The sequence below is a fragment of the Ips typographus genome, linkage group LG4 (genome assembly GCF_016097725.1).
Source record: "Ips typographus isolate SLU linkage group LG4, UJ_Ityp_2.0, whole genome shotgun sequence".
Taxonomy (NCBI): Eukaryota; Metazoa; Arthropoda; class Insecta; order Coleoptera; family Curculionidae; genus Ips; species Ips typographus.
This window is the reverse complement of record NC_138425.1, coordinates 10,228,025-10,251,175: the sequence shown is the minus strand read 5'-3', so window position 1 is coordinate 10,251,175 and position 23,151 is coordinate 10,228,025. Positions and strand designations below refer to the sequence as shown.

The 23,151-nt window shown below is 33.4% G+C and overlaps 4 protein-coding genes across 4 annotated transcripts; 1 reads left to right on the top strand and 3 right to left on the bottom strand.

The window, feature by feature from the left end:
* Nucleotides 1–614: 614 nt before the first annotated feature.
* LOC145728123 (uncharacterized) lies at nucleotides 615–1,805 on the bottom strand. Its single transcript, XM_081978137.1, has one exon. It carries the CDS (start codon nucleotides 1,774–1,776, stop codon nucleotides 916–918), a length of 861 nt encoding a protein of 286 aa, XP_081834263.1. The 5' UTR covers nucleotides 1,777–1,805; the 3' UTR covers nucleotides 615–915.
* A 7,593-nt stretch (nucleotides 1,806–9,398) lies between these two features.
* On the bottom strand, nucleotides 9,399–11,441 carry Osi5 (Osiris 5). Its single transcript, XM_081978459.1, has 3 exons — nucleotides 11,060–11,441; nucleotides 9,746–9,976; nucleotides 9,399–9,692 (listed from the first exon to the last, which is right to left on the bottom strand). The coding sequence occupies exons 1-3, from the start codon at nucleotides 11,397–11,399 to the stop codon at nucleotides 9,589–9,591; spliced, it is 675 nt and encodes a 224-aa protein (XP_081834585.1). The 5' UTR covers nucleotides 11,400–11,441; the 3' UTR covers nucleotides 9,399–9,588.
* A 1,925-nt stretch (nucleotides 11,442–13,366) lies between these two features.
* LOC145728100 (uncharacterized) lies at nucleotides 13,367–14,913 on the top strand. The gene is made up of 3 exons (XM_081978097.1): nucleotides 13,367–14,001; nucleotides 14,055–14,318; nucleotides 14,372–14,913. The coding sequence occupies exons 1-3, from the start codon at nucleotides 13,719–13,721 to the stop codon at nucleotides 14,695–14,697; spliced, it is 873 nt and encodes a 290-aa protein (XP_081834223.1). The 5' UTR covers nucleotides 13,367–13,718; the 3' UTR covers nucleotides 14,698–14,913.
* A 145-nt stretch (nucleotides 14,914–15,058) lies between these two features.
* Nucleotides 15,059–19,483, bottom strand: LOC145728101 (uncharacterized). The gene is made up of 4 exons (XM_081978098.1): nucleotides 19,266–19,483; nucleotides 18,844–19,146; nucleotides 17,479–17,712; nucleotides 15,059–15,452 (listed from the first exon to the last, which is right to left on the bottom strand). Exons 1-4 carry the CDS (start codon nucleotides 19,362–19,364, stop codon nucleotides 15,225–15,227), a joined length of 864 nt encoding a protein of 287 aa, XP_081834224.1. The 5' UTR covers nucleotides 19,365–19,483; the 3' UTR covers nucleotides 15,059–15,224.
* Between the last annotated feature and the right edge of the window lie 3,668 nt (nucleotides 19,484–23,151).

The window sequence follows — 23,151 nt, the reverse complement described above, 5'->3', positions numbered from 1 at the left end:
TGTAATTATTTTATTAAACAATTTTTTGGTTCAATATTACATACAAACTCTTCTATGTTACATATTAAATAAAAAAAATCTTGTAGTGCAGGATCACCTTAACACAAGTCACTACATCACTTTTATCTAAAGAAAGTTTAATTTCAATACAATAAAAGCCAGCATTGTGCTAGAAACCCGAATGCATCCAAAGAAAAAACACAAACGACCATATATAAAACATAGTTCCCATCTGCCAAGTGTTAGTGCTAGTTCTAAAAAAATCGAACTTTCTCTATACACAAAAACTATCAATCATTGGATATGGTACTAAACATGTGTGGTACCGGTAACCTAAGAAATTGGGTTTCAGCATTTAAGTATCATACACCCAATTTAGATGTGCTTGTTGACACCGAAAAGTTAGATGTACCAAATAATAATTTAAATAATGTTTATCTGCCCACATATTGTTGATTACTCAAAGAGTTTTATTTTTCTAGGGCACCGGTCAGGTGCGGCAAACCGGTAAAATTAACCACAGGTGGGCGATCTCTTTTAATTTCCTTTTAAAGGATGCGGGAGAAACTAAACCGACTCCCAATTCTACGCTTTGGTCAAGTGACACACATATGAAATAAAACAAATCTCATTTATTTACTAGCATCGTGTGACTGGCAAAAATATAACAAATCAACTTAAAACTTGGTAAAAAACGTCTGTCGGTCGATATGTCTCGTCAAAGTCTGGTTACTAAATCTATTAAGCATTTAAATTATACAATAAATTACGTAAAAATAATCATAACTAGTCTACCCAAAGTCTGCCCAAGAGCAAAGTCATGGAAATTTACAAAATAGAGGTAACTCTTGTGCAGAACTAAGTTTGGGTAGCGCGATTTGGCAGGTACTGAAACCATTTCCTAAATGGTTTCGTCTATTGCTGAGGTTCTGGTTGTTGTCCTCTGTAAGCCAATTGTTGGGCATCAAGTGATCTTCCCCATCCTCCATGGCCTGAACCGCCGTAACCGCCTCCAATATCAGCTGAAACGGCGCCTCCATGTCCTGATCCTCCATAAGCTGCTACCTCTTGAGTGTGAACGTGACTAGTTGAATGTTGTGGATGAGCTACTACTTCGTAGGTTACGTGCTTTCCATTATTTTGACTCGCCAACAGTTTTTTGATTCCGATGATTGAAGACAAAACCAGGGCGATTTTACCAATAAGCAGAGCTTTACCAGCAAGAACAGCAATAGCCCATAGAGCTAGTTTACCAATGATAGCGGCTTTAAGGGCCAACGCTGCCATAAGAGCTCCTCCCATGTTATTTTTCTTCTTCTTCTTCCTGGCCTCTTCAACGCCATCACCTTCTTCAGTAATAATATCATTGAAGCTCCTCGCGGTAGATTGCACTGCATTTACAATTTCACTGCCCTTAAGGTCAACTTTGATGGTGTGGGTCTCCAACCAACGAGCGACACGATCGAATACCAGGCTCTCAATTGAGTCATCACTATTAATGGCACGTGGCGCTCCATCTTTGTCACTTCCAGTTTTGATGATCTGCACTCCATCGGTCACTGTAATAGTATCCTTTTGACCCAAGGTCTTGTCAACGAAATTGTAGATCTTGTACTTGAGGCAGGATAGGGAATCTTTGCGTAGACAATCGGTGTACACTGCGTCCAAAAGGTCATTTTCAGTTTGTATGGTGTTGCTGCGAGCTTCTTCCTGTGTAGGAAGAGCTTGAGACACGACCGCCGCGCACAAGATCACCGAAATGATTTTGAAGTTCATCGTAGTGATTTTCTGAGTGATGTGATCTTCCGACCGGGTTAAACTGATATATAACAATGTCTCCCTCCCCGAATGTCGTGCGACACAACACATTTTGGGCCTCAAGTTTATAATGAATGTACGACGGAACCGCTTTCTCAAGACGCGCGCTCTAACCTCGTTTCTTTTGCCCTGTGCGATATGCAGCTCTTCGGCGACGTCGTCTTCGGTCGGCCACTAGCTCCACGGTCATGGCGAAGGTTATCCATACCTGGTGAATATTTGTTTCACGCAAACTGTGTTTACATTTTTGCTTTGACTGCTACCTGTGTGCTAGTGGCGTTTAAATGCTAATCTACGTAAAGAATAATTTAAATATCCGGGGCTTTGTTGAGACGATAAAATTGTTCATATTTGATAACGGAAGGTGTGCAAGTTATATTAGCATAGGTCACTTATGTAAGTTGATTAGGTAAATGCATATTTTCAGGGTGTAGAGTTGGGGCGCTCAATCTTTATTACATTAAGTTAACTACGAATATTTGATTCTAAATTGATATATTTTTTTATTTTGTCAAATAAAGAGTATTTTTTAAATAATTTTCTGCACTTAACAGAGGTGTTTCTCAAAGGAATCTCCTGGAATCTCCAGTAACTTATTCTTGTCAAATATTTGATGTTACTCTCACTCTTGTTTTTTTACTGACTTTCTCAATTTAGCTTCTTCAGCATCGGAAATCGAAAGGGAATTTTTCAAGTAGATTTACCAGTTAATGTTATCATGACACTCAATAAAACTACGAAGAAATTACGTTGTGTACTTAAAACTCTACTACAGGGTGTCCCCCCTAATGTACGGAAAAAATACAATTTAGTTTTAGTTTTTTGTAAATTGTACTTTTGACACTCAACTTGAACTAAGGTAAGATGGGTTATTTCCGCACATTTTAGGGACATCCTGTATAGTTTACCCCTTAATCGGTTGCAATTATAAACAAAATAATTTCAAGCATACTACAAAACAATTATTATTTTCAGTTGTAGTCCAATATTACTGAAATTTCCCTCTCAAAACTCGTAATATCCACTTCAATTACTGTGAAAACTGCATTGAAAATTTCTGTTTTTTATTAGTAGTAACGGAATCTAAATGAATACCTGACTAATGGAAACTGATTGTTACCATTTAACGACATCCGTTTTTCTGATATAGTCCAGTTTCGACGAATTAAATTTCAAACAAAACTCGATTTTACGCCACGTTTAATTTCCACTTCCGCTGCTTTGTAAACTAATCTTATATTAACAACGAGTGTGTTTAATGAAATTCATCAACAGTCGAATTTTAATTGTTCTAATTAGAATTGAAATAAAATATTTTTGTTCTAATTGTTCAACGAAGTAGCAAAAATTTATGGTGGTTTTAAATTTTACAACTTAAAATTAAAAACATTTATTTTATTTTTATACTCTGTAGATGAAATAAGGTTATTTATTCTGGTCGACATACATTCTTTGATTATTGAGGTTTCAGGGTAACCTTGAGAACAACAAATTTATAAACCAATAATCATAAAAGAACCGAAAAGTTGAATTCTCATTTCTAATTGGCTACAGGCTTTTACTTTCGTAGTCCATTTGCATTTTGGTTGATATTACAACTTCGGATAACTGTACAGACATTTTTTCAATATTTGGTTCATACCTGATCTCATCATCGGAAACGATACGAAGATTTTACATGTCGTTAAAACTTTCTACATAAATTAACTGTAAAAAAGTATTTTAATATTTTCTGCGTAGGGTGTTTAAGAATGATTCACTTTTTCAAATAGACATTTATTAATAAATTTTTACTAAGTAAACTAGGAGACAAAAAAAATCAATTGAGACATGTTTAGACAATGTCAATAAATGTTAATGAACTTTCTTTTCAGTTTCCCATCATAATTCCCATCATTGTTAAGTACACTGAGTTATTAATTATCGTTGCAAGTAAAATTCACAGGAATATAAGAAAAAGTGAAATTTTGCATAACGATTGTTAACTAGTTCTACAGCATGTGCGTGCTTAAAGAATTATACTTTGTATTGATTTAATAATAATTGAGATAGATAAGTTAAACATTTTATTAACATCAAACATTATTCTTTCCTACTGTTACATCCACGGCTAAAATTCACTAAAAGCAGCCACCAACAATGTGGTTACCATTTGAACACCTGTATCGGCTTAAAAACAAGAATCAGTAAATATTCAAACTGCACCAAGACTATCTAAGATATTTTGAAAAATTTTATGACAAATTTGAGGACAAACATTTTAATTTTCTTTATTGTGTTTTTGTGTATTACTAAACTTAAGTAAAATTTTAAGTTTTGCTACATCAAGAAAATCTATTTTCAAACATTTGATTCTGGTGGGCAACCTCTGCAAAGTAAAATTTCTATAAGAAGCTTATCTCTTTGACGTCAGGTACTTACTACTTTTTATGATACAAACTAAATCTTATGCTTTGCAGTAACAATGTTCTTATGCTTAAAAATAGGGATCAATAAGATATATCCAGGCCAAAGCCTGGAAATTAAATAAGGTATAAAGAATGTTTGGTGAATAGCCAAATTTGTTACAAAAATATGAAAATTATATCTCCATTACCTGTCTTAGGGTGGTTCTATGAGAGAATACTTTTTTATGTCTTACTGTAGTTTGGTGTAATCTTTTCTCATTTGTTATCAAATTATTTGTTTTTACATCATTTGGTTCAGCTTTAATATTTGTGATTCACTTTAACATCATTCATTTTTAAACCAAATTCCTCTCAAGACATACCAAGGGAATAAACAACACTTTTAACTAATGTAAAAATTTGCAATAAAGAAAAACTGCTATAAAACCACCTGAACAGTTATTCGCTTCGGTATACAATGGAGTGTCCAAGTGTCCATAAAATCAGCTTACGGCCGCATTAAGTAAGGTTCACAGTAGAAAGTAAACCGACTTTTTCCTGTGATAAAGAACCGCTCCTGCTTCTGCATCCGGCACGCGTTTAAAGTAAAAGTGAATGGAGGAATACACAGCGTTTAATATAATTGCAGGTCGTGACCTACACTTTATACTTTATGCCAATTCTATGGAATTTCGCCCCTTTAATTAGCTATTCTGCAAGATCCCACGGTAAAATGATGAGCAATTTCTTGCTGGAATGAACATGTGTTAGTAGGTCGGTTGTGCTTCAATACTTTTTGCGTGACTACTATCGATTTTCATAATTTGTCTTTTGTGGGTTAGTGGATGCATTTTTGTTATTTGAATACAAAATTGTTTAACTAGGGTTGGCTAAGATGCATACAATTTAACTACAACAAGAGAAATTGCATCTTATCAAGAAGTAAAACTAACAATAAATCCTCTTCTCGCTATACTTGCTTCAACCTACTCTATCTATGCGAAACGACCAGTTTTCACCTTTTACATATACACAATATGCTGTATTCGCTATCGTAAATAATAATAGACTTTCGTTGTTATTCAATACTAATACAGAAATATAGCGTTGAATTGGCATACTTTATAAGTAGCTTTGTAGTATTGATACGCTGACCAACTGTTTTCGATCCGATGCTTTTTATCTCTATGATTATCCTCCTGCTAATGAGACTCATTACAATTTTTAAAGCTATTTGTTATCCATCAGATTAGACCAATCAGGAATATGTGTTGAAAAAAACTGAAAATTTTCTTTAATACTACAATTGATTGGCATTCAGAATGAGTGTGACTGATCCAAAACGGGTTTAAGTGTCTTCGCAGGTTAAGCTCAGCAAGTCACAGCTTATCAATTACTAGCCATATTGTACTTACATCTAGGTAACACATGTTTTTATGTGTAATAATTTACATATAGTAACTGTAAATGGAATTCCTGTATGTGCAACGTCGTTATATTCTAGTTAATTAATGTACGCAATTTAATGATGCTTATTAAATTATGTGGTACGACCATTTGGTAATGAAATTCACTGAATAATTTAAAAGGAAGTTTGTATTATACGAGATACTTAAATTTCGACAATACTTTGTACGTTGTCTGTGTAAGTGTCTCACCTCTCTTTCTAAATTTTCACATCATCGACAAAAATAAGGAGAACACTGTACATATTTTTGTAATTGATATGGAAAAACTTAATAAAAATTTTTGACCTTAGATATGATAGTATTTAGCTCGTGCAAATACTCGACTTTCCTGCCGTTATATAATAATTCTTTTCATAATATTGAAGTACTGCAATTAAATGTTTGAACTAGAATTCTAATTAGATAATTTAAAGGTTCATTACACATTAGTTCCACACTAATAACTGAGCTAATTTGAATAATATTATCTTGTTGAAGATTGAAGAGTAAATTAATTAATTAATCTCTTCGCTTGGAATAGTGTATCTGAATTGCGCTCAAGTTATTGAAGTGGTTTGTTTACCTGTATTGTTGGTTCTTCGGAAACAAGGTTTAATCAATCGTTGATTTGTAACCGGAAGTCTTGAATTGAAATTAATGTTCAAGCTTTGAGAACATCTTGTGGTTTGCAAAGTATGTCTTTAAGCCAAAAAGATGGATATACAAACTGTCACCCAAAGTAGCCCTTTAGGGACAATCCTCTTACTCCAAAATATATAAAAGAAAAACTTTTGCTGTTTATTTGATTTCCATTTTAGGGTGTACCTAACCCAAACATTTGGGAAAGCAGATTTCGTTTCCTATATCTGACAATCAGCAAAACTCTACTGGGACCGATCTAAGCTCAACTACTATGAATACAAAGGGCAATTTCCAATAACTTTCGATGAATACTTAACGTTAGACTTCTTTCAATTCAATGACTTCAAACAGGTTTTAAAAGTTTTTAAACGCGAATGTCACTGTACTTTGAGTTTCGACTTGAAACTTTTCGAATCACTAACTATTAAATAAGATTACTCTTGATAAGGTTATTTATTTTGTCTTTCAAACGACTGAATATTATTTGAATTTCCAGACAGGGCTGTTAAGCTCAAAGTTTGGTAATTTAGACAAGTGGTTGTAATTTTATGTAGCAAAATTGTCAAGAGATTTTCCAGTCAAGGATTTTTATGAAGCAAATTATTAGGAAAATACACAAAAAAGTTGTCAAACATAAGAGTGTTGTTGTCGTGAATACATAAATTGAATTATTTGACTAATATTGGCATTTAGTATCAACTGGCTTTTACAATGTTGCAAGCTTAAAATTGTTTAATGAAAGTGTTTTATACAAGTTCAGCTTTTAGAACTGTCTAAATTTGATTTAGCAACTTTTTACAGTTCAAACTGATTTTTATGGTCACGTGACAGTTTTGACAATTGTCCTTTACAGACTTGTAAGCTTAAAAAACTGGATTATCAAAGACATGTGTCGTGTCTCTTACAATTTCTGCTTTTACAACTGTCTAAAATTAATTTCCCAAATTTTCAACGTTCTAACTATATTTTAAAAGACACGTGATTGATTTTGACGGACGTCAAATAGTTTTTACAGTGTTGCAAGTTCAGAATTGATGTCTGAATTTGGCTTACTTATATTTTAAAAATCACGTGACAGTTTTGACAGATGTCATCTGGACTTTACAGTGTTGCATGTTAAAAAATTGCATAATCAATGTCACGTGACTTGTCTCTTACAATTTCAGATGTCACAACTGTCTAAATTTAATTTACCAAATATTTAACGTTTAAATTACATTTTGACAGCGAGGTGACGGTTTTTGACAGATGTCATCTGGACTTTACAGTGTTACAAGTTCAAAAAATCAATATCAATTTTGTCTTCTTCCAACAACACTTTCCATGTATTTTATAAGAACTTTCTTAGCTTCTGTGTGAAGATCCCTATAAGACTCTAGTCTAGGTAATTAAGAAATCTGTTTAATATAAAATAATGGTACCCAACTACGTACATTGCGCCATCTTTAAACTAAACAGTTAAACTAAAGTAGCGAAAATCTAATATGCATTACCACAAGTTCAAGTTCAAATCTAGTTCAGCAATTGTCTGCTAGGTGAGAGTAGAATCGCACTTGAAACCACTTTCCTTCGACCATACCCAAAGAATACCACTTATTTAAGCTTCTAAACAACGTTATTATTTAAAGGGCTGTCCTGTTCTGTCCTATTGTCCCGTTTTTGTCCTTTACACTGTTTTCGTCTCTTGTTAGGGTTCATTCTATTAAAAATAGCATTTTTCGCACATAACATGCAACGTGTTTTTGGTATATTACCCTGTCACTCTTTTTGTACACAATGAAGCTCTTTGTTGTTATAGCAGGATTTATTTCAGTTTAGAGCCTTTGTTTATTGCTAGAATGTACTTTTTTGGCCTTTTTCCACCGTGACGTACACAGTATTAACGTCATTTAGAAATTTACACAAAAGGTAGTTTTCCACCACTGCATTATCCTATAGTTAAAAAAAATCAGATGTAATCTCGTCATGGAAAAAGTTCAGTGGATTTTTAGAGTATACGTTTTTTTATATTTTACTCCAGGGATTCTGCACTTAATAACATTATAGCAATAATTAAGGCACTGCAAGATATAAAATCTAAAAGATTAAACTAACTAATCCAAATTAATTAATTATTTTAATAACATTAATTGTAGTTAAGAACGGCTTATTCACACCTCAGTTAGTATTGTTTGCTTCGGACTCGTTGTTAAAACAATGCAGCTATAACGTGGTTATAATTGAAGTTTGCAGGTGTGACAAGAAGCGATAAGCCATTATACTTGAGCAATTATTACGCCTTTAACTATTAGCCAAACTAAGCATAGCTAAAATGTAATTTGCAGCTGAAACCAGCTCTAACAGCGACATAACTGAATTCTATCCGAAGTGGCCGCAGCAGTGAAATATTGGAACTGAAGGTAAATGTTTGGTTTGTCAATGGTTAAAATTTGAGACTGATTGGCTGTGTGTTTCACTGTCTCATTTAAACACTGCACTACTTCTTAAGAAAATTTCCTTTTATACAAAAACACATTATCCTCGTGTACACCATAAGAAAAGAAAGTTGTTGAGAATTCCATCGCCCTTTTCAGAAATAAAAGGCTGACGTAGAGCTTTCTTCTGATCGTTCTCGCACCGAAAAAAAAAACCAGTCTATCAAATCGAGGACGTTTATATATTAAGGTGAACAAATCCAATTCATTGATCTTTTATTATCAAAAAGAGAAATTTATTTTCGTGGAAGTCGGAGCAAATTGGATCCTCTTTGTTACAAAACGAAATTGACTCTCTGCGATTTTCAAACTAGCGTCGTTCATTCTAGTTGAGGACAAACCTATTCTATTTTAGCCAAGGGCGTCATGAACTATCGCAAATAAAAGTTTAATTAAAACTGTCCTGACAAAGGACGTTAGCTAAGTTCAAAAACATAAAACTGAGCTCTAAAGCAAGTGATTTGATTAGCCTTCCTTGGTTTCTAAATCACTTTAATGTCTATCACGTGGCTGAAAAGTACGTATCGTTTTTATTAAGAAACTCTTGCACCGTGTTCCCCTTAAAGAATACACCATTCAAGAGAGAAACTTGTCGGTATTTGGGTCAATGATACATTAAAAGGCGGATATATTTAAATGTTTTCCTTCCTTTATTTTCCAACAATTAAATGGTTGTGAGGTATTTTTGTGTGAGGGTTTTAGTTATGTGGGCACTGGAAGAACAGAAGTTTTGGAGTATGGGTTAAGGTTATGATGATTTTCAAAATCTACAACTATAATATTAATAAATAAATAAATAAATTACACAAATTTGAACAATTATTGAGAATTAAACTGTTGCCAGCCTTTGTAAGCCATTTCAACCGCCTCCCTCTTCTTTCGATGATAATCATGGCCATGACCGGCGTGAATCACATGGTGGCCTAAATCAGATTTAAAGCTAAAATTAGTACGGTTTATCAAAAAAACATCTTACCGCCTCCATCATCATCGTGGTGCACCAGTTTTTTCAAACCGATGATAATGGACAACATCAAGGCTAGGGCTGATACCATAAGAGCTTTCATGGCTAGCAGACCAACCCCACCAAGTCCAAGAGCGGCCATCATTTTTCCCATCATCAACCCCATGAGCATTACGCCACCTCCTCCTCCTCCACCTCCGCCTCCTTTGCCACCGCCTCCACCACCTCCTCCTCTGGCTTCATCTATGTTTGTACGGTAAACATGGTTAGAAAAATGGTAAAATTCATCATATCAGAAGATCAGTTGGGTGTAAATTGATAGAGTTAATAGTGATATTAAGTTTGTTCTTATGATATCAATTTATTGTACTGTTCTGACTACAAAAAGGCCATTATCCTGGTCAACTGGAAGTTGCCAAATTAAGCTGGAAGGTTTTTGGAGGAACTAGATTGATCTTATTTTTTGCTTTGCATTCTGTTTTCTGTTTCTATTTATATATTTTCTATTTAATCTTCACAAAACATTTTATCTTGTGCATGTAATCGGTGTTTACAAGTGCAACATTTGCGTAAATCTCAGCATAGTGGGTAGTGTGTGATTGGTGAAAAAAGCACCTTTTAACCAATCACAAACTATACTCACAATGCTGATCTGATCTTACTATAAACCTTGTTTTTCAGATTTTATTTGCCAATTTCAGTCAATAATACAAGTTGTTTGTCAAGAGTAATAATTTGATATTACTAATTGTTAAGCTTATTAAATGAAATTAATGTTTCAACACAAATATTCAGAATGTATCAAAGTAAATGTTCTAAATTTTGGTAGTTGGTTCATTCATTTACCAATAAATTACAGCACTTAATATTATCTGTTGTTTTGTGCCCTAATCTAATAACCTATATTGCTGACTGTAAAACACTGAAAATAGCTAATAAATTATAGCGCAAGCTCCGAGAAATTATCGGTAATTTTCAATTTGGTGAAAACTTTGATTCTGTTAACCCTTAGAATTTAACCTAATTGGTTGCATGCAACGGATTTAACATTAATCCCTTACTAAGCCCGTAATTCTAAATTTCTCAATTTAATGATGTTCTAGGAAAGAATTCCAAAGAAAGACGTAAGGAAGTTGCATTTGCACCATAAAATTAAATTCCTGAGTGACTTCCATTCGTACGAGATTCAATCAGGGTGAATTTACAAAAGGCTCTAGTCTGCTAACTTTTAAAAGAGATGTCGTTCGATTTATTTGAAAATTTACTTAGTCTTGATCATTTATCATAAAGTTTCGATTTATTTTTAACAGAATCAAAGTTACTTACTCTTATTTTCCTTGTTGTCTACTGTATCCATAGCATTTTTAAACGCTCTTCCAAATCCTTCTCCAGGCATAAGTTCAGCTAACCGTATCCTAACTTCATGGCTATCCAGATAGGTTTCGACTGCTCCAAACAAGGTGCTGTCGTCAGCATAAGCTCTGGCATCATTTTCACTTCTGGTACTAATAATGTGCACACCATCACCAATTTTCACATCCTCAGGCTGCGAATTAATGTACTGACGTAGGATTTTCGACAGGGTGAGTAAACCGTGTGAACCATCAGTTTTGGCCCTTGTGGACGCTATCAAGAATATAACACCGGTCAACACCAAGAACTTCATGTTCTTGCAGTGACACCAACTAAAATGTATTCAATGCAGACCAACTCCACTACTTATACGGAGTGAAGTGCAAAAAATTAAAAGCTAGTTTTCTTGATAGGAATTTAGTGGAGCATAAAAATCTGGGGAAATAATAACAAATAACTAATTAGATCGAGATTGTCTGCAGCTTCTTAGGCTGACCTGGTTTGGAGGCGAGTACACGGGATCGAAAATTGATGCATTTATATATTACAGGGCGGACAAATTATGTGAATGGCTCTTTTACTCGTCAGACATTCACCAATCTCTTTAAATGTAACAGATAAAATTCTGAGTGAACAATCCTTAAAACTATTTGTCTAAAATGTGAAAGGTGGTTTAGATTTTGTCACTATCAAATGATTTTTTCTGGGATGAGATTTTGGTTGGTGGGCGATCCTGTAATTTTTTTGAATTTCATGCGTTCATAAGCATCTTCAACATCTGGAATATGGCAGTATTAAGCATCCATTAAATTAGGAGAAAGTGATTTCGTGTTCACACTGTAAAGTGGTCTGTAATTAAAATAAAAGTGCGTACTTTTTCTTGTCAAGACCAGTTTAATATAGAGCGCGAATCGGTCAAGAGAACAGGACGGAAATCTTGCTTTTAGCGCATTTCAAATAGCTTTTTGCGTAAAAGAGAAACGCCCAGTGTATGTACGAGGAGATCTAAGGCAGCCTTGAAACATTCACGGACATTCGATTAACCATTAGCGTAGTTAATCTAAATTATATCATAATTAAAATTTGGTTTTCAAATGTGATAATTGCAACTTATTGTTGCATGTCTGACATTAAATCCACAGTTTTTGTTAGTTAAAATTTTTTACGGATTTTCAGTTTTGGAAATCAAAGAAAATTGTACCGCCTCTGCATCCTTAAAATCTGAAGAGAATGTATCATGAATGAATTAAAAATTTCCATCACTAAAACCGCCTTTGCGGTTTTGTATTGTTTTTACTTCACCTTCATCTTCTTCTAGTAAAGTGAAATCAACAGTGTTACAACTAATCTGTTGTCTTTACTCGCTTCTAAGCTAAAAGTTCACGGAGCAAAACCAATGTAAAAAAACACTACTCCAAATACCATAGGTACGTAAAAAATGGGTTAGTGGGTAGCTGAAGAATCTTGATCAACAAATTTATGTGTTTACTACACATCTAGCCACCATTTACGCTAAGGAATTTAGAACGTTGGTAGGAAGTTTAGTATAATTTGTCAACACGACCACTTGCTTGATAAATTAATAAATAAAAATATTACAATCATTCAAAAATTGGAAAAATGTCATTTTTGCAAAAATGTAATTCATAACATTCTTTAATTTTCTTTGAAAAATGAAAAATTTTAAAATGGTTTTTTGTACTTATTTTACCTAATTTAAGGTCCTTTGGTATAAATATGTCCTTTGCTGTGCATTGGAACCCTCCTGGAGCAAAATGAGCAAAATAAAGAATTGCCAAAATAGCATTTTTTGCAAAAATAACATTTGTTCAATTTTTGAATGATTGACATTGCTACTCAATTCATACCTGCTAACAGATGGATTAATAATATTAATTTACTTTATGACACTTCCGGAAAGTACCTAAAAGCGACAGTATCATTACTCATGTCCAGAAAAATTCAACAAAGGAAATCGTCGTTTTGTAAAAAATTTTAATTTCCAACAAAACGAATATAACCGAAATACAGCTTGTATTGATACAACAATCTTTTTTAAGTTTTATGGTAAATAGAATATGCAGAATTTTTGGACATAATATGCATATTTTATTACAGTAATTAAAGTGTCGTTATACCTGTTTTATCATTAATTCCGGAAATTAATTTCAAATCAATAACATACGCTGCCATTAAAATCTACACAACATAAAATAAATTTGTCCAACAAATTTATATCAATAGTAATATTAATTTGTTTAAAATTCATTAACATACATGACGCAAGCATCAAAACACTAGTGAAAATAAACCCAATAAACTAGTTTTTTCTTAAAGGAATCACTTTTCTGCGTGCACGCCGACATTAGTTTTGTTTCGTTTTTATTTAATTTTATTAATTTTTACACTTCATAGCACTTTTTGAATAATTTAAAGTAGGTGTATGTTGATGGCATGCTTACGAATATATCACGCTAATTTTCAGGGTTGGTTAACTAGTGGAAACGATATAAAGATCCGCTTTTCATATAATCTAGTTATTTTGCCGTAGATCGGACGCAATCAGTAATTTTAAATTTAGGTTGACAGTCAAATTTTCACCTGAAACTCGTATATTGCCACAAGTGAAATTATGCGGTCTACATGTTTACTGTTAATGATAGTGTTAGGAAATGTAAAGGGTGACGGTCAAGTGTGGTTGAAGGATCTCATTTCCCCTAAGGGTTGGAACTTAGGCTACGGTGTGGTTTTGAGATTAAATGAAAGTAACAAGGGGAAAGATGTGCCTTTAACGGAACGGTTATCGTTGGATATAAATTTGGGTGATTTTATTGGTGTTAGTGTTGGAAAACCAAAAATTGATGGAATTGAGTTGGATTTCTACGTCAAGAAAAATGATAACTACTTGGAAGAAGGTTTGTACAATTTTTTTTGATACGGAAACAAAAGATTTACTTGAGTTTCTTAGGTAGAGGGAAGAAAAATGAGGAAAACAGCAAATATATGATCCCTATGGTGCTAGGTTACAAGTCAGCTATTCTCCTAACAGGAATGTTTGGAATGATAAAGCTACTAACAATGAAAGCAATATTTCTAGCAAAAATTGCACTTCTAATTTCTTTATACGTTCTGTTGTTGAAGTTCAAACATCATCAACCTGCAGAAATTGTTGAAGTGGAACAACTCGAATACCCTGTTCGTCCACCTATTTATTTTCCATCAAAAGCATACGGTATTTTGTATAAACACTTTTACTTTACATAACTAAACTGGAGATTTTAATAGGTGGTTCGAGTTTCCATAGCTTTGGAGCTCAAGGAAGTTTTGGAGGAGAAAATTCTGCTCAAGGAGAAGGAGGAGGAAATTACGGTCATACTTACGGAAATGAAGCTCAGGGAAGTGATACGTACCAGGACGTAGTGTATGCACCAAGTACCCAAGGATCAGCGGTTTCAGAAAACAATTCTCCTTATATTCCAGTGGCAAATAATAATCAAGAAAATGTGGTTAGGAATGTAGAAAGGGACAATCCATATTTTGACAAGATGTTAGGTGCCAATTCAGGAAACGGTTTATTGACTAATCAAAAGTATATTTCTCCTGAAAGTTAGTATAGTTTTGTAAAGGTGCTGATTACTTGTAATATATTTATTAGTTTAAATTTTGTTCTTTTTAATGTAAAATATTGTTTAGGGTTTGCTCACACTATTTATTAATCATCAGTAAGCAAAGAAATCGAAAAACCATATTTCACTTGTGACAAACAGGAAAATGCAGTGTTTGCAGTAACAAGAAAATACATAATTTTAAATTCAAACCAGCCCGTAGTAGTTCCAAAGTTTTCTATGGAAACAACAGCAGCTATGTGTATTCGTTTTTGGCAGTCTCTGTGCATTTACATTTTTATCGACAAACAAACTTCGTGAGTTTCCACACGTTACTGAAAACCCATTCTGTAGTAAAACATACATAAACTTTCTGCAACAAATTTAATAATAAATACAATAAATACGACAATCATTCTCTTCAACAAAATAAATTATTAAAACACAAATAAATTATTTAAACAGCACACAGGACACCAATGTGGTGGTAACAACCATTCTGCTGCTTCTGAGCAGCTTTGAAGATAAAAAATTTAATTGGCAGGTACGTGGGCGCTGTAGGCCATGTTCTGAGCTTCTTTGGCTTGGAAGTTTCTTCCCCATCCGCCGCCACCACCACCATAACCGATGTCATGGCCTCCGGCACTGATGTGGTCATGACCACCACCATGACCATGATCAGCCACTACTTCGTAGGTCACGTGTTTTTCTTGACTCAATAATTTTTTCAATCCAATGATGGCGGCAAGAACCAAAGCAAGCTGAAAAAAAATTATTATTTAGTAAGCAGATTAAAAATAAACAAAGTAATTATAAATATTGCTAAAGTTAAATTCATTCATCTTTCCAAAAGAAGGTTCTGCAATTATTATGTCATTATGTCAAAGTTATCAAATTTGAATTTTTCATGTTTTTTGATACTCAAAAGTATCATTAAACTCTAGAAAAGTATCAAAAACGCAGTCAATTAGTCAAAGTAGAAATGCATGTTAAAGGAGAAACATGTGTTAAATCGATTCTCGTTCTGCCTGTAATTAATCAAATCGAGAAGAGAAAGCAGAACAGGATCAAGTGAAATACACTTTACCCAGCGAGATACCGATCAAGGGACTAAGTGCCTGTAATTACTTCTTTGTGACAATTAAATGTACGTTTAAACCACCAGAAGTCACACAGAAAATACTGAAAACTTGCAATCGTACAGTTGCGACCAATGTAGCGCCACCTGCGTTAAACCTGTTAATTAACAGGCGGAATACCTACCGCACCATCCGGTTGGGTGGGTATACTTTCCTTGACCTAGAAACCGTACCGAGGTCGCGGATGTTCTCATGGCGACCTCTGGTATCCGGATTTAAAATTAAAAGTATCGAGGTGAGGAGAAAGTTAAAATGTCACAGCGAATACCACCTGTTTATATGCTGTGGTTCAAGTTCAAGGTGGGTGTTCTTGAACTTAGACTTTTAATGAGTTTCAAATATTCAGAATCATAGTTTTGGAAGCTTTCTCAATGGTTGTTCATGTTTTTTTAGCCCCTCTGCCATCTGTTAGATGGTACTCGTACTAGTTGATGAATGAAAGTGGTAACTCAGTAGAAAGTGCAGTGCATAGAATTTATGTTCATGATGGGTAAACTAGATGTCACTATTATCAATAATTTTCATTGGGTTCACCAGCTTGATAAAATGAGTTGTTCCAAAAGCAAAAATTCCAGATTCTAAATGACTAGGAAATGCTAGAAAAGCTGTTGGAAATGAAGAAAAATCACCACTTTCGTTCGTTTGGAATGCTATGACAATGAAAAAAGTTACACTTTTTATGATGGGATATAGCTATTAAACCGTCTTATACAGTGCCACAATAAGTTCCGGATAATAAAAAATATACGACCCATCGTCTCTAATTGGTAAATAATTAAATTATACCGTGACAACATTAAAATCATTTACCCGAGAATTATTTTAAGATACTTTAAAAAGCGAGACTGTGGAGAATTAAAATTCTAAACACCACAACTAATAAACCGTCTAAATGCCCATTTGCGTCACTTTTTACTGTTAAGTATTTTAATTTAAGATCCTCAGCCAGCTCGCGGAAAAAAATACATTAACGCCTGTTGTGTCGTCTCTCCTCAAACGAAAATTTCTAAAGGATTTTTAATAAATAAACTAATAAATCTAAAGCTTTTATGAATAACAAGTTGTTCGAACTCGGCTTAAAAAAGCAGCAAATCTAAGAGAGCAGCTTTTCCGAAAAAAACCACGTCTCAAAAGTTGTAAAGTTGCTCCGTTCTCGTATTAGGTTTGAAAAGTTCAGGTAACGAGAAGGAATATTAAATGGAAAATAAACACAAAAACTTGAGGCGATTTAACTTTTGAATGGTTGATTATTTTAGGGACAGAAGTCTTTGTCCCTGCAATAACTTGTTTAGAAATTGTGTAAAAAACTTCAAGTTCTCTCTGATAGAGGATATTGTTCTGGCTGTTATTTCCCTAAAGGTTCAAACTGCAACAAGTGGAGGTCATGCAAATCATGAAAGCTCATCCAGCAAATAATAATAAAAGTTCATTATCGAAAAGTGAATTTCCCACGAGATCGTGAGATAAAAAGAAAGTTCTCGTGTTCCGACTAACCTAATGAACTTTACGTGGGATACATGCTATAGCGAAAACTTTCCTAATTTTAGGAGTGAAAGCACAATTAACCAAGCCCACGGTTTGTACATTCTGAGAAAGATTCCAGAAATCTCAGTCGTAATTGCAATATATGAACTTATGACAATCTTACCTTGCTCACTAACAAGGCCTTTCCGACCAACAGCACTAAAGCTTTGAAGGCTAAAGCTTTTAGGATACCAATTTTCATAATGGCGGCAGCTATGATACCGTTCATGTTTCCTTGGTCTTTTTTCTTACGTCCTTCTTCAGTAGCTGCTTCAGTGGGACGAAGAGAAAATCCAAGGTTTAAACCACCATCTTTATTGCTTCCTCCGGAAATGACTATATCAGCACCATCAGTTACCTAGAAAATCCATTTAAATTCCCTTTAGGTTTTTTTTCTTTTGTCAGATTGCCTAAATTAAGTTTCACCTCATTATTAAATTTTTAATTTAACTCTCTTTGACAAAGCTTAATACACGTGGCCACCTACGAGTTTTTACAACATAAAAGGTGTTTTAATGATTTTTGGTCACTTTGATTGTGTTTCCACTAAAAATAAATTAAACCACAGTAATAACTCCGAAACATGGATTTGAATTGTAACGAGAAAATCTGATATCAGTCAGAATTAATTTAATACCAATCAACATCATATACTAAGTCAGTTATATTTGACTTTTTATTTTGTTAAAAGTTTTTTCTTCATATTTAAACAGAGTAATCAAATTCACGCAGCCTGCAAACTGCGTCGATATTGCCAGTGATTTGTAAATAAAATATTATCAATTATTCATAATTCTGGTTTAGAGTATTGTGTAAAACGATTTTTTATGTGGTAATCTGAATTTGTATTTCAGTTTTAAAATGCAGGCAAATTGAAGTGATTGATGAATATTTATATGATGTTGAATGATTTTTTTATTATTATTAAATAGATAGAGGACAAAAATTTAAGCTGGGTGTCTCAAAAAATATAGTCAAGCACCACATATTTTAATAGTCCAAAATTTATTTTTACATTTTGTCAACCTAAAAGTTTAATCTAAAAATGCCAAAGCAAGGAAAAAGTTTAAAACTTAAATTGGGACATAATCTGCAAATAATAGCTTTAGCAGTAACATTTGGTTGGGATTTATTAATAAGTTATTTTAAAAAAACTCAGAAAATTTAATTAAACTAACGACTCTAATTAGCATTAAAAACAAACTGAACACGTCCACAAGAAAATTTTTATTTTTATTAGCCGTTTAATCAAGTTAATCAAAAAAAAACTGAAATGACTGTCCGGAGTTTAGTGAGCGTTTACATTGCTAAATACATTAAAAAAGACAATAATAACGGTCACGCAACAAAAATTAGGGACAATATTTAATTGGCTTTACACCAAAGGGCAATGCTTTTATCTTTATTACTAAGGTTGATGGGTTAATTAAATCCAGGTCATAAAACCCTTTGAAATTTTAACAGGATAAAATAATCAAAAAATACTTACATGCCATTTCATCGATCTGGATCGAACAAAGTTGTACAGCTTTTCCCTTAAAAGTTGAGTCAATTGGGCCTCATCAGACATTTTTTCCACGTCCTTCAAACTGCGGGAAGTCTCCATTGCGGTGGTAACCGTGGAAGTTTGGGTGATTTCGACGTCTCCCATTTCAATTTGGGACTTTTTCAGCATTCTATTGAAGTAAGCTACCAATTTGAGCATCATACACGAGGAAATGTCGTGGTTGGCGCATTTAGTGTTTAGTTTCTTCAGTAGAGACTCTTCAATTGTGGGTTCGTTTGAGTTAAGCTAAACCAAGAAAGCTTCATTATTATATCATCCATGTTATGCTATTACTGGTAATTACTAAGCACATTCTCTTTCATATTACACTAGTCGTTAATAGATTTTAAGATTGTTAAACTTACGGAATTAACGTGTGGAGTTTGATGTTCGTCTACAACAGGTCCTGCAGCTACCACAGCAAAGGAAATTGCAAGCACCCCACAAAGCACTACACACTTCATATTGTCTGTTAGGTATTTTTCAATTCTTCAATAAACTAAATTTAAAAAATATAAAATTAAAGAAGCAAGCTTACAAAAAGCGCTGTTGTTAGCACATGACCAAAGTAGCAAATAAAATGAAGATCCAAAAAGAAGTGGGAACATTTTATACGATCCGTAAGAAACGCTACCAGTATCAGGAAGTGTGTCGTATGGACCAGCTGAAGAAATTAGGGTTACGGCGAAGAAATTCTTCGCTTGCGAAATCCGCTGTTCTGATTGGCCGAGACCTTGATTGTCGCTTTGTTTGGTCGACTGGATTTTACTGCCCCGTGAGAATTCTTTACCGGGGGGAAAATTTGTTATAACGACAGTGAAATTTTCAGTATACACAAGGTTAATCAGGGTTCAATAGCTACGTTTACTTCTCAAATAAATGTTTTTCTTATTTGATGTTTTAATTGAGAAAATCGTAGTTTTCACAAAATGATATTTGATGATTGTTTAACTAACCAAGTTTTGGACGTTTAAAAAAGATAAAGTCCCTGTAGTATATGATCACTTGAGTTATAATTCTAATATACTTATTTAAACTTGACAATAAAATATTAATTGTTTTTTATCAAATTTAAGCTTGCGTATCTGCAACTAATCATCTGGTGTAAACGTTACCGATCGAAAAAAGCTCTTTCAGACAGGTTGGTTTCTGGCACAAAACCTTTATGATAATGAAGTAAAAGTGATATTTTTAATTCGGCGTTTTGGTAACTTGACCTTACCAGTGAAAACCCAAAAATTTGTCACTGTGACGGAACACCCTGTGTCACGGATGGGTGGTTCCAACGGTACTTAACCAATTCAAGAACCACGACCATTCTCAGGTGTAAGTATATTTATTACCTTAATCAGTTATGAGGCAAAAAAACTTAATTTCCAATAAAAACTTTTTACTTCATTATGGGCATTGCTTTATAAATAAAAATATCGTGAAATTTGAAAACATGTAAAATTTTATTTTTAACGCACGACTTTTTGATTTCGTGCAATACAATTTTGCATTTTACTAGAAAAACTCTTAAATGAGTAGAATTTTATTTTTAGTGTAAGTGCCTACAATAAGACACATTGAATGGAAAGTATAAATCAATTGTCATGCAAAACAATTACTTGTACGTATTAACAGTAGTACCACTTGGTCATATAAGGAGCCCATTACATGATAATCTTCATTATTACACGATTTTTCAAAACGGAATTCAATATAATATAACTTTCACCTATATAAGTACTTTTTTTAAACGTGCTGGCAATTTTGATGAGCTAGAATAACCAATTACCCATCATACCAGAATACTAATAATTGCGCAATAAATCAGGGTGGTTTCCACGATATTCTGATAGTAAACAAACTTTTAGCAAATATCTCTCTCTTCTATTTGCAGAAACCGTTAGTTTGTCTGCTTTGTAACATAATCGTTTAAGGTAGCGAGAAACAGTCCTGTAAATAAAGCAGATGGGAAATGAAAGTGCAAGGTTCGCACTTTATTAAATCTTTCACTTGCTAACCAAAAATTTTGACGAGAATACTCACTTTCGTTGATTATTAAGCTTTATCCTGTAGATAAATAATGCTTATTATAGCTACAACTTGTTTAATGCTTTGAAATTATATTTGTTACAACAAATTATGACCAAAATACAGGAACACCAACAGGTTTTTACTAACAATAATTTTCTTGGTAAATAAATTTGTTTATCTTTTTTAATTAAATAAGTAAATAAAGGAACTAGGTATGTGTTCAAATTCAAAAAACTCCGGAACTGGGTTTAGTTAATGTTAGTGCTTTTCACTTATGGATGCCAATGCAGAAGTGGAAAATATTAAAAAGCAAGATTTCTGAACTTTGTGTGCAGAAGTAAGTTCTAAAATAATAATAATCAATTCACTAATTAAATATTATAGTACTCAATTATTGCTGTTTAATTAACATTTTTGGTGACATTACCTCTGCAGGTTTGTATGCAAATAGAACGACCGATTAACGGCATTTTAAATATAATGTCTGAGATGCGTACTAGAGATGTTCACATTGATATAATCGCCTAAGAATTTATTAAATGATTTTCTAAAAATCTGGGACATGAATTAATTTTTGGAACAAACGAAGAATGCGTAGGCTGTTTGGTCGTAATTTGGCTAATTTTTCTTCTTTGAAGTCACACTATCTATAGCTTTAAAGTGAAATGTTAACATTATAAGGAAAGCAATATTTTAACGCCTATATTTGGTGTACATTGAAAAGTTTCTTCTAGAATATGTTTGTGCGTTGAGTAGAAACATTTTCTTCTCGACATTTGAAACCCACTTTTCTACAAAACAAATCGGTTTGAGTAGATCAGGTAAAAAACAACATTCCTTTTCTGGAAATTGGAGTTTCTGTTTCATTTATGTTTTCTATAGACTGTGGGTCACTGTATTCTCTCTCTGGTAGCAGAAGTTAGTCAAAACTGAAATCAACAAAATTAGTCTTAGTTCCGCTAGTTGCATATGGAATAAGACTCTTCAAAGCACTTTAAAAACTAGATCGAACAATCGACTAAATGAGGAAATTTGTACACGTACTAAAATACACCGACAGTCACAAGCGAGCATTAAAGAGAATTCTTGACCTTCTTAAAGGCGAAAACAACCATGATTTGTGGTAAAGGTCAAAATCACGCTTATGGAATTTTACTAAGATCCTATGCCAAGAAATAACAATGTTTTATCTAAAAGAAAATTTAAAAGTGTCACCTAAAAATCATTCATCACAGGTCAAGGTTAACAATCAAGCTTCCGGCAATATTTGCCTTGCCTATATCCCAGAGCGTAGAAATAAAATAATAACGTATGACTAGTCACCAATTTTGTATATTCTGAAAATCCGGTTATTTGTTATCAAATTTTCTGCATGCAATTGGACATCATAATTATTGGGAATTGCACACGAAATCCGATTATACAAATATTGATTAAGTGCATTTGTTTGCTTAAAACCTGCATGAAAACGGCTACTTTTTCAAACACATCTGCTTAGCTCGTGTAAATATGCCGCTTACCCGGACTTTGTAAATTGAAAGTTACGAGAGTATGTTAACTAAAGTAGAAGGCAGTGCTGTCGTTAAATAAATATTAAAATATTGTGATCGCGTTGCCCAAGTTCGCTTCCAAACTTAATAATTGTACTTTCGTTGAAAAATGGCTTCTTTGCAGGAAACTTAAAGACTGAAAGCAGACAGTGCCGATCTACCTATTAGTTTTCTGAAAAGCTTAAATATTTTGCTTTTCTTTCATATTAGCAGAAAACTTCAATATAACAATAAAGTTTGAACAAGCTAACTTTGTTAATAAGTATTTCAAGTTACTATTTATTTATAGATGATGGCATTTTCTCCTTTTATATAAATATGAAACTTTTCCTAATTAGATTCCAAGAAAAAACAAAAAGTCTTTAAAAAATGAATGTGCATAGCATATAAAAATATATGGACTCCCTGGATATTGCATAACTAATTCTAACCAAAAAAACAGTTTTTTTTGTTACATTTCTTCAGTCTTATAGACTAAGAGCAGACAAAGCAAAATTATATTTCATGCTGCATAAATCTTTCGCTTGCCATTACAACTTTGTACCACTCAGCAAACTGAAAGTTTATTTGCGCCAAATTTACGAACTTCAATAACAAGTGCCTAAAACTGATGTTCTTGGTCGGTTTTTAGTCAGTTTGTCATAATTAATGTTAGCACGTCTGAAGCTCTAACGTTCCT

Excerpts from the sequence above, each read along its gene's own strand:
- LOC145728123 (XM_081978137.1), bottom strand. The coding sequence starts at position 1,776 with ATGAACTTCAAAATCATTTCGGTGATCTTGTGCGCGGCGGTCGTGTCT.
- Osi5 (XM_081978459.1), bottom strand. The coding sequence starts at position 11,399 with ATGAAGTTCTTGGTGTTGACCGGTGTTATATTCTTGATAGCGTCCACA. Across the intron at positions 9,977-11,059 it reads AGACAACAAGGAAAATAAGA|ATGAAGCCAGAGGAGGAGGT; the intron begins GTAAGTAACTTT and ends GTACAAACATAG. Across the intron at positions 9,693-9,745 it reads CCACGATGATGATGGAGGCG|GCCACCATGTGATTCACGCC; the intron begins GTAAGATGTTTT and ends AATCTGATTTAG.
- LOC145728100 (XM_081978097.1), top strand. The coding sequence starts at position 13,719 with ATGCGGTCTACATGTTTACTGTTAATGATAGTGTTAGGAAATGTAAAG. Across the intron at positions 14,002-14,054 it reads TGATAACTACTTGGAAGAAG|GTAGAGGGAAGAAAAATGAG; the intron begins GTTTGTACAATT and ends TGAGTTTCTTAG. Across the intron at positions 14,319-14,371 it reads TTTTCCATCAAAAGCATACG|GTGGTTCGAGTTTCCATAGC; the intron begins GTATTTTGTATA and ends AGATTTTAATAG.
- LOC145728101 (XM_081978098.1), bottom strand. The coding sequence starts at position 19,364 with ATGAAGTGTGTAGTGCTTTGTGGGGTGCTTGCAATTTCCTTTGCTGTG. Across the intron at positions 17,713-18,843 it reads CCAGATCGATGAAATGGCAT|GTAACTGATGGTGCTGATAT; the intron begins GTAAGTATTTTT and ends TGGATTTTCTAG. Across the intron at positions 15,453-17,478 it reads AGGCCTTGTTAGTGAGCAAG|CTTGCTTTGGTTCTTGCCGC; the intron begins GTAAGATTGTCA and ends ATTTTTTTTCAG.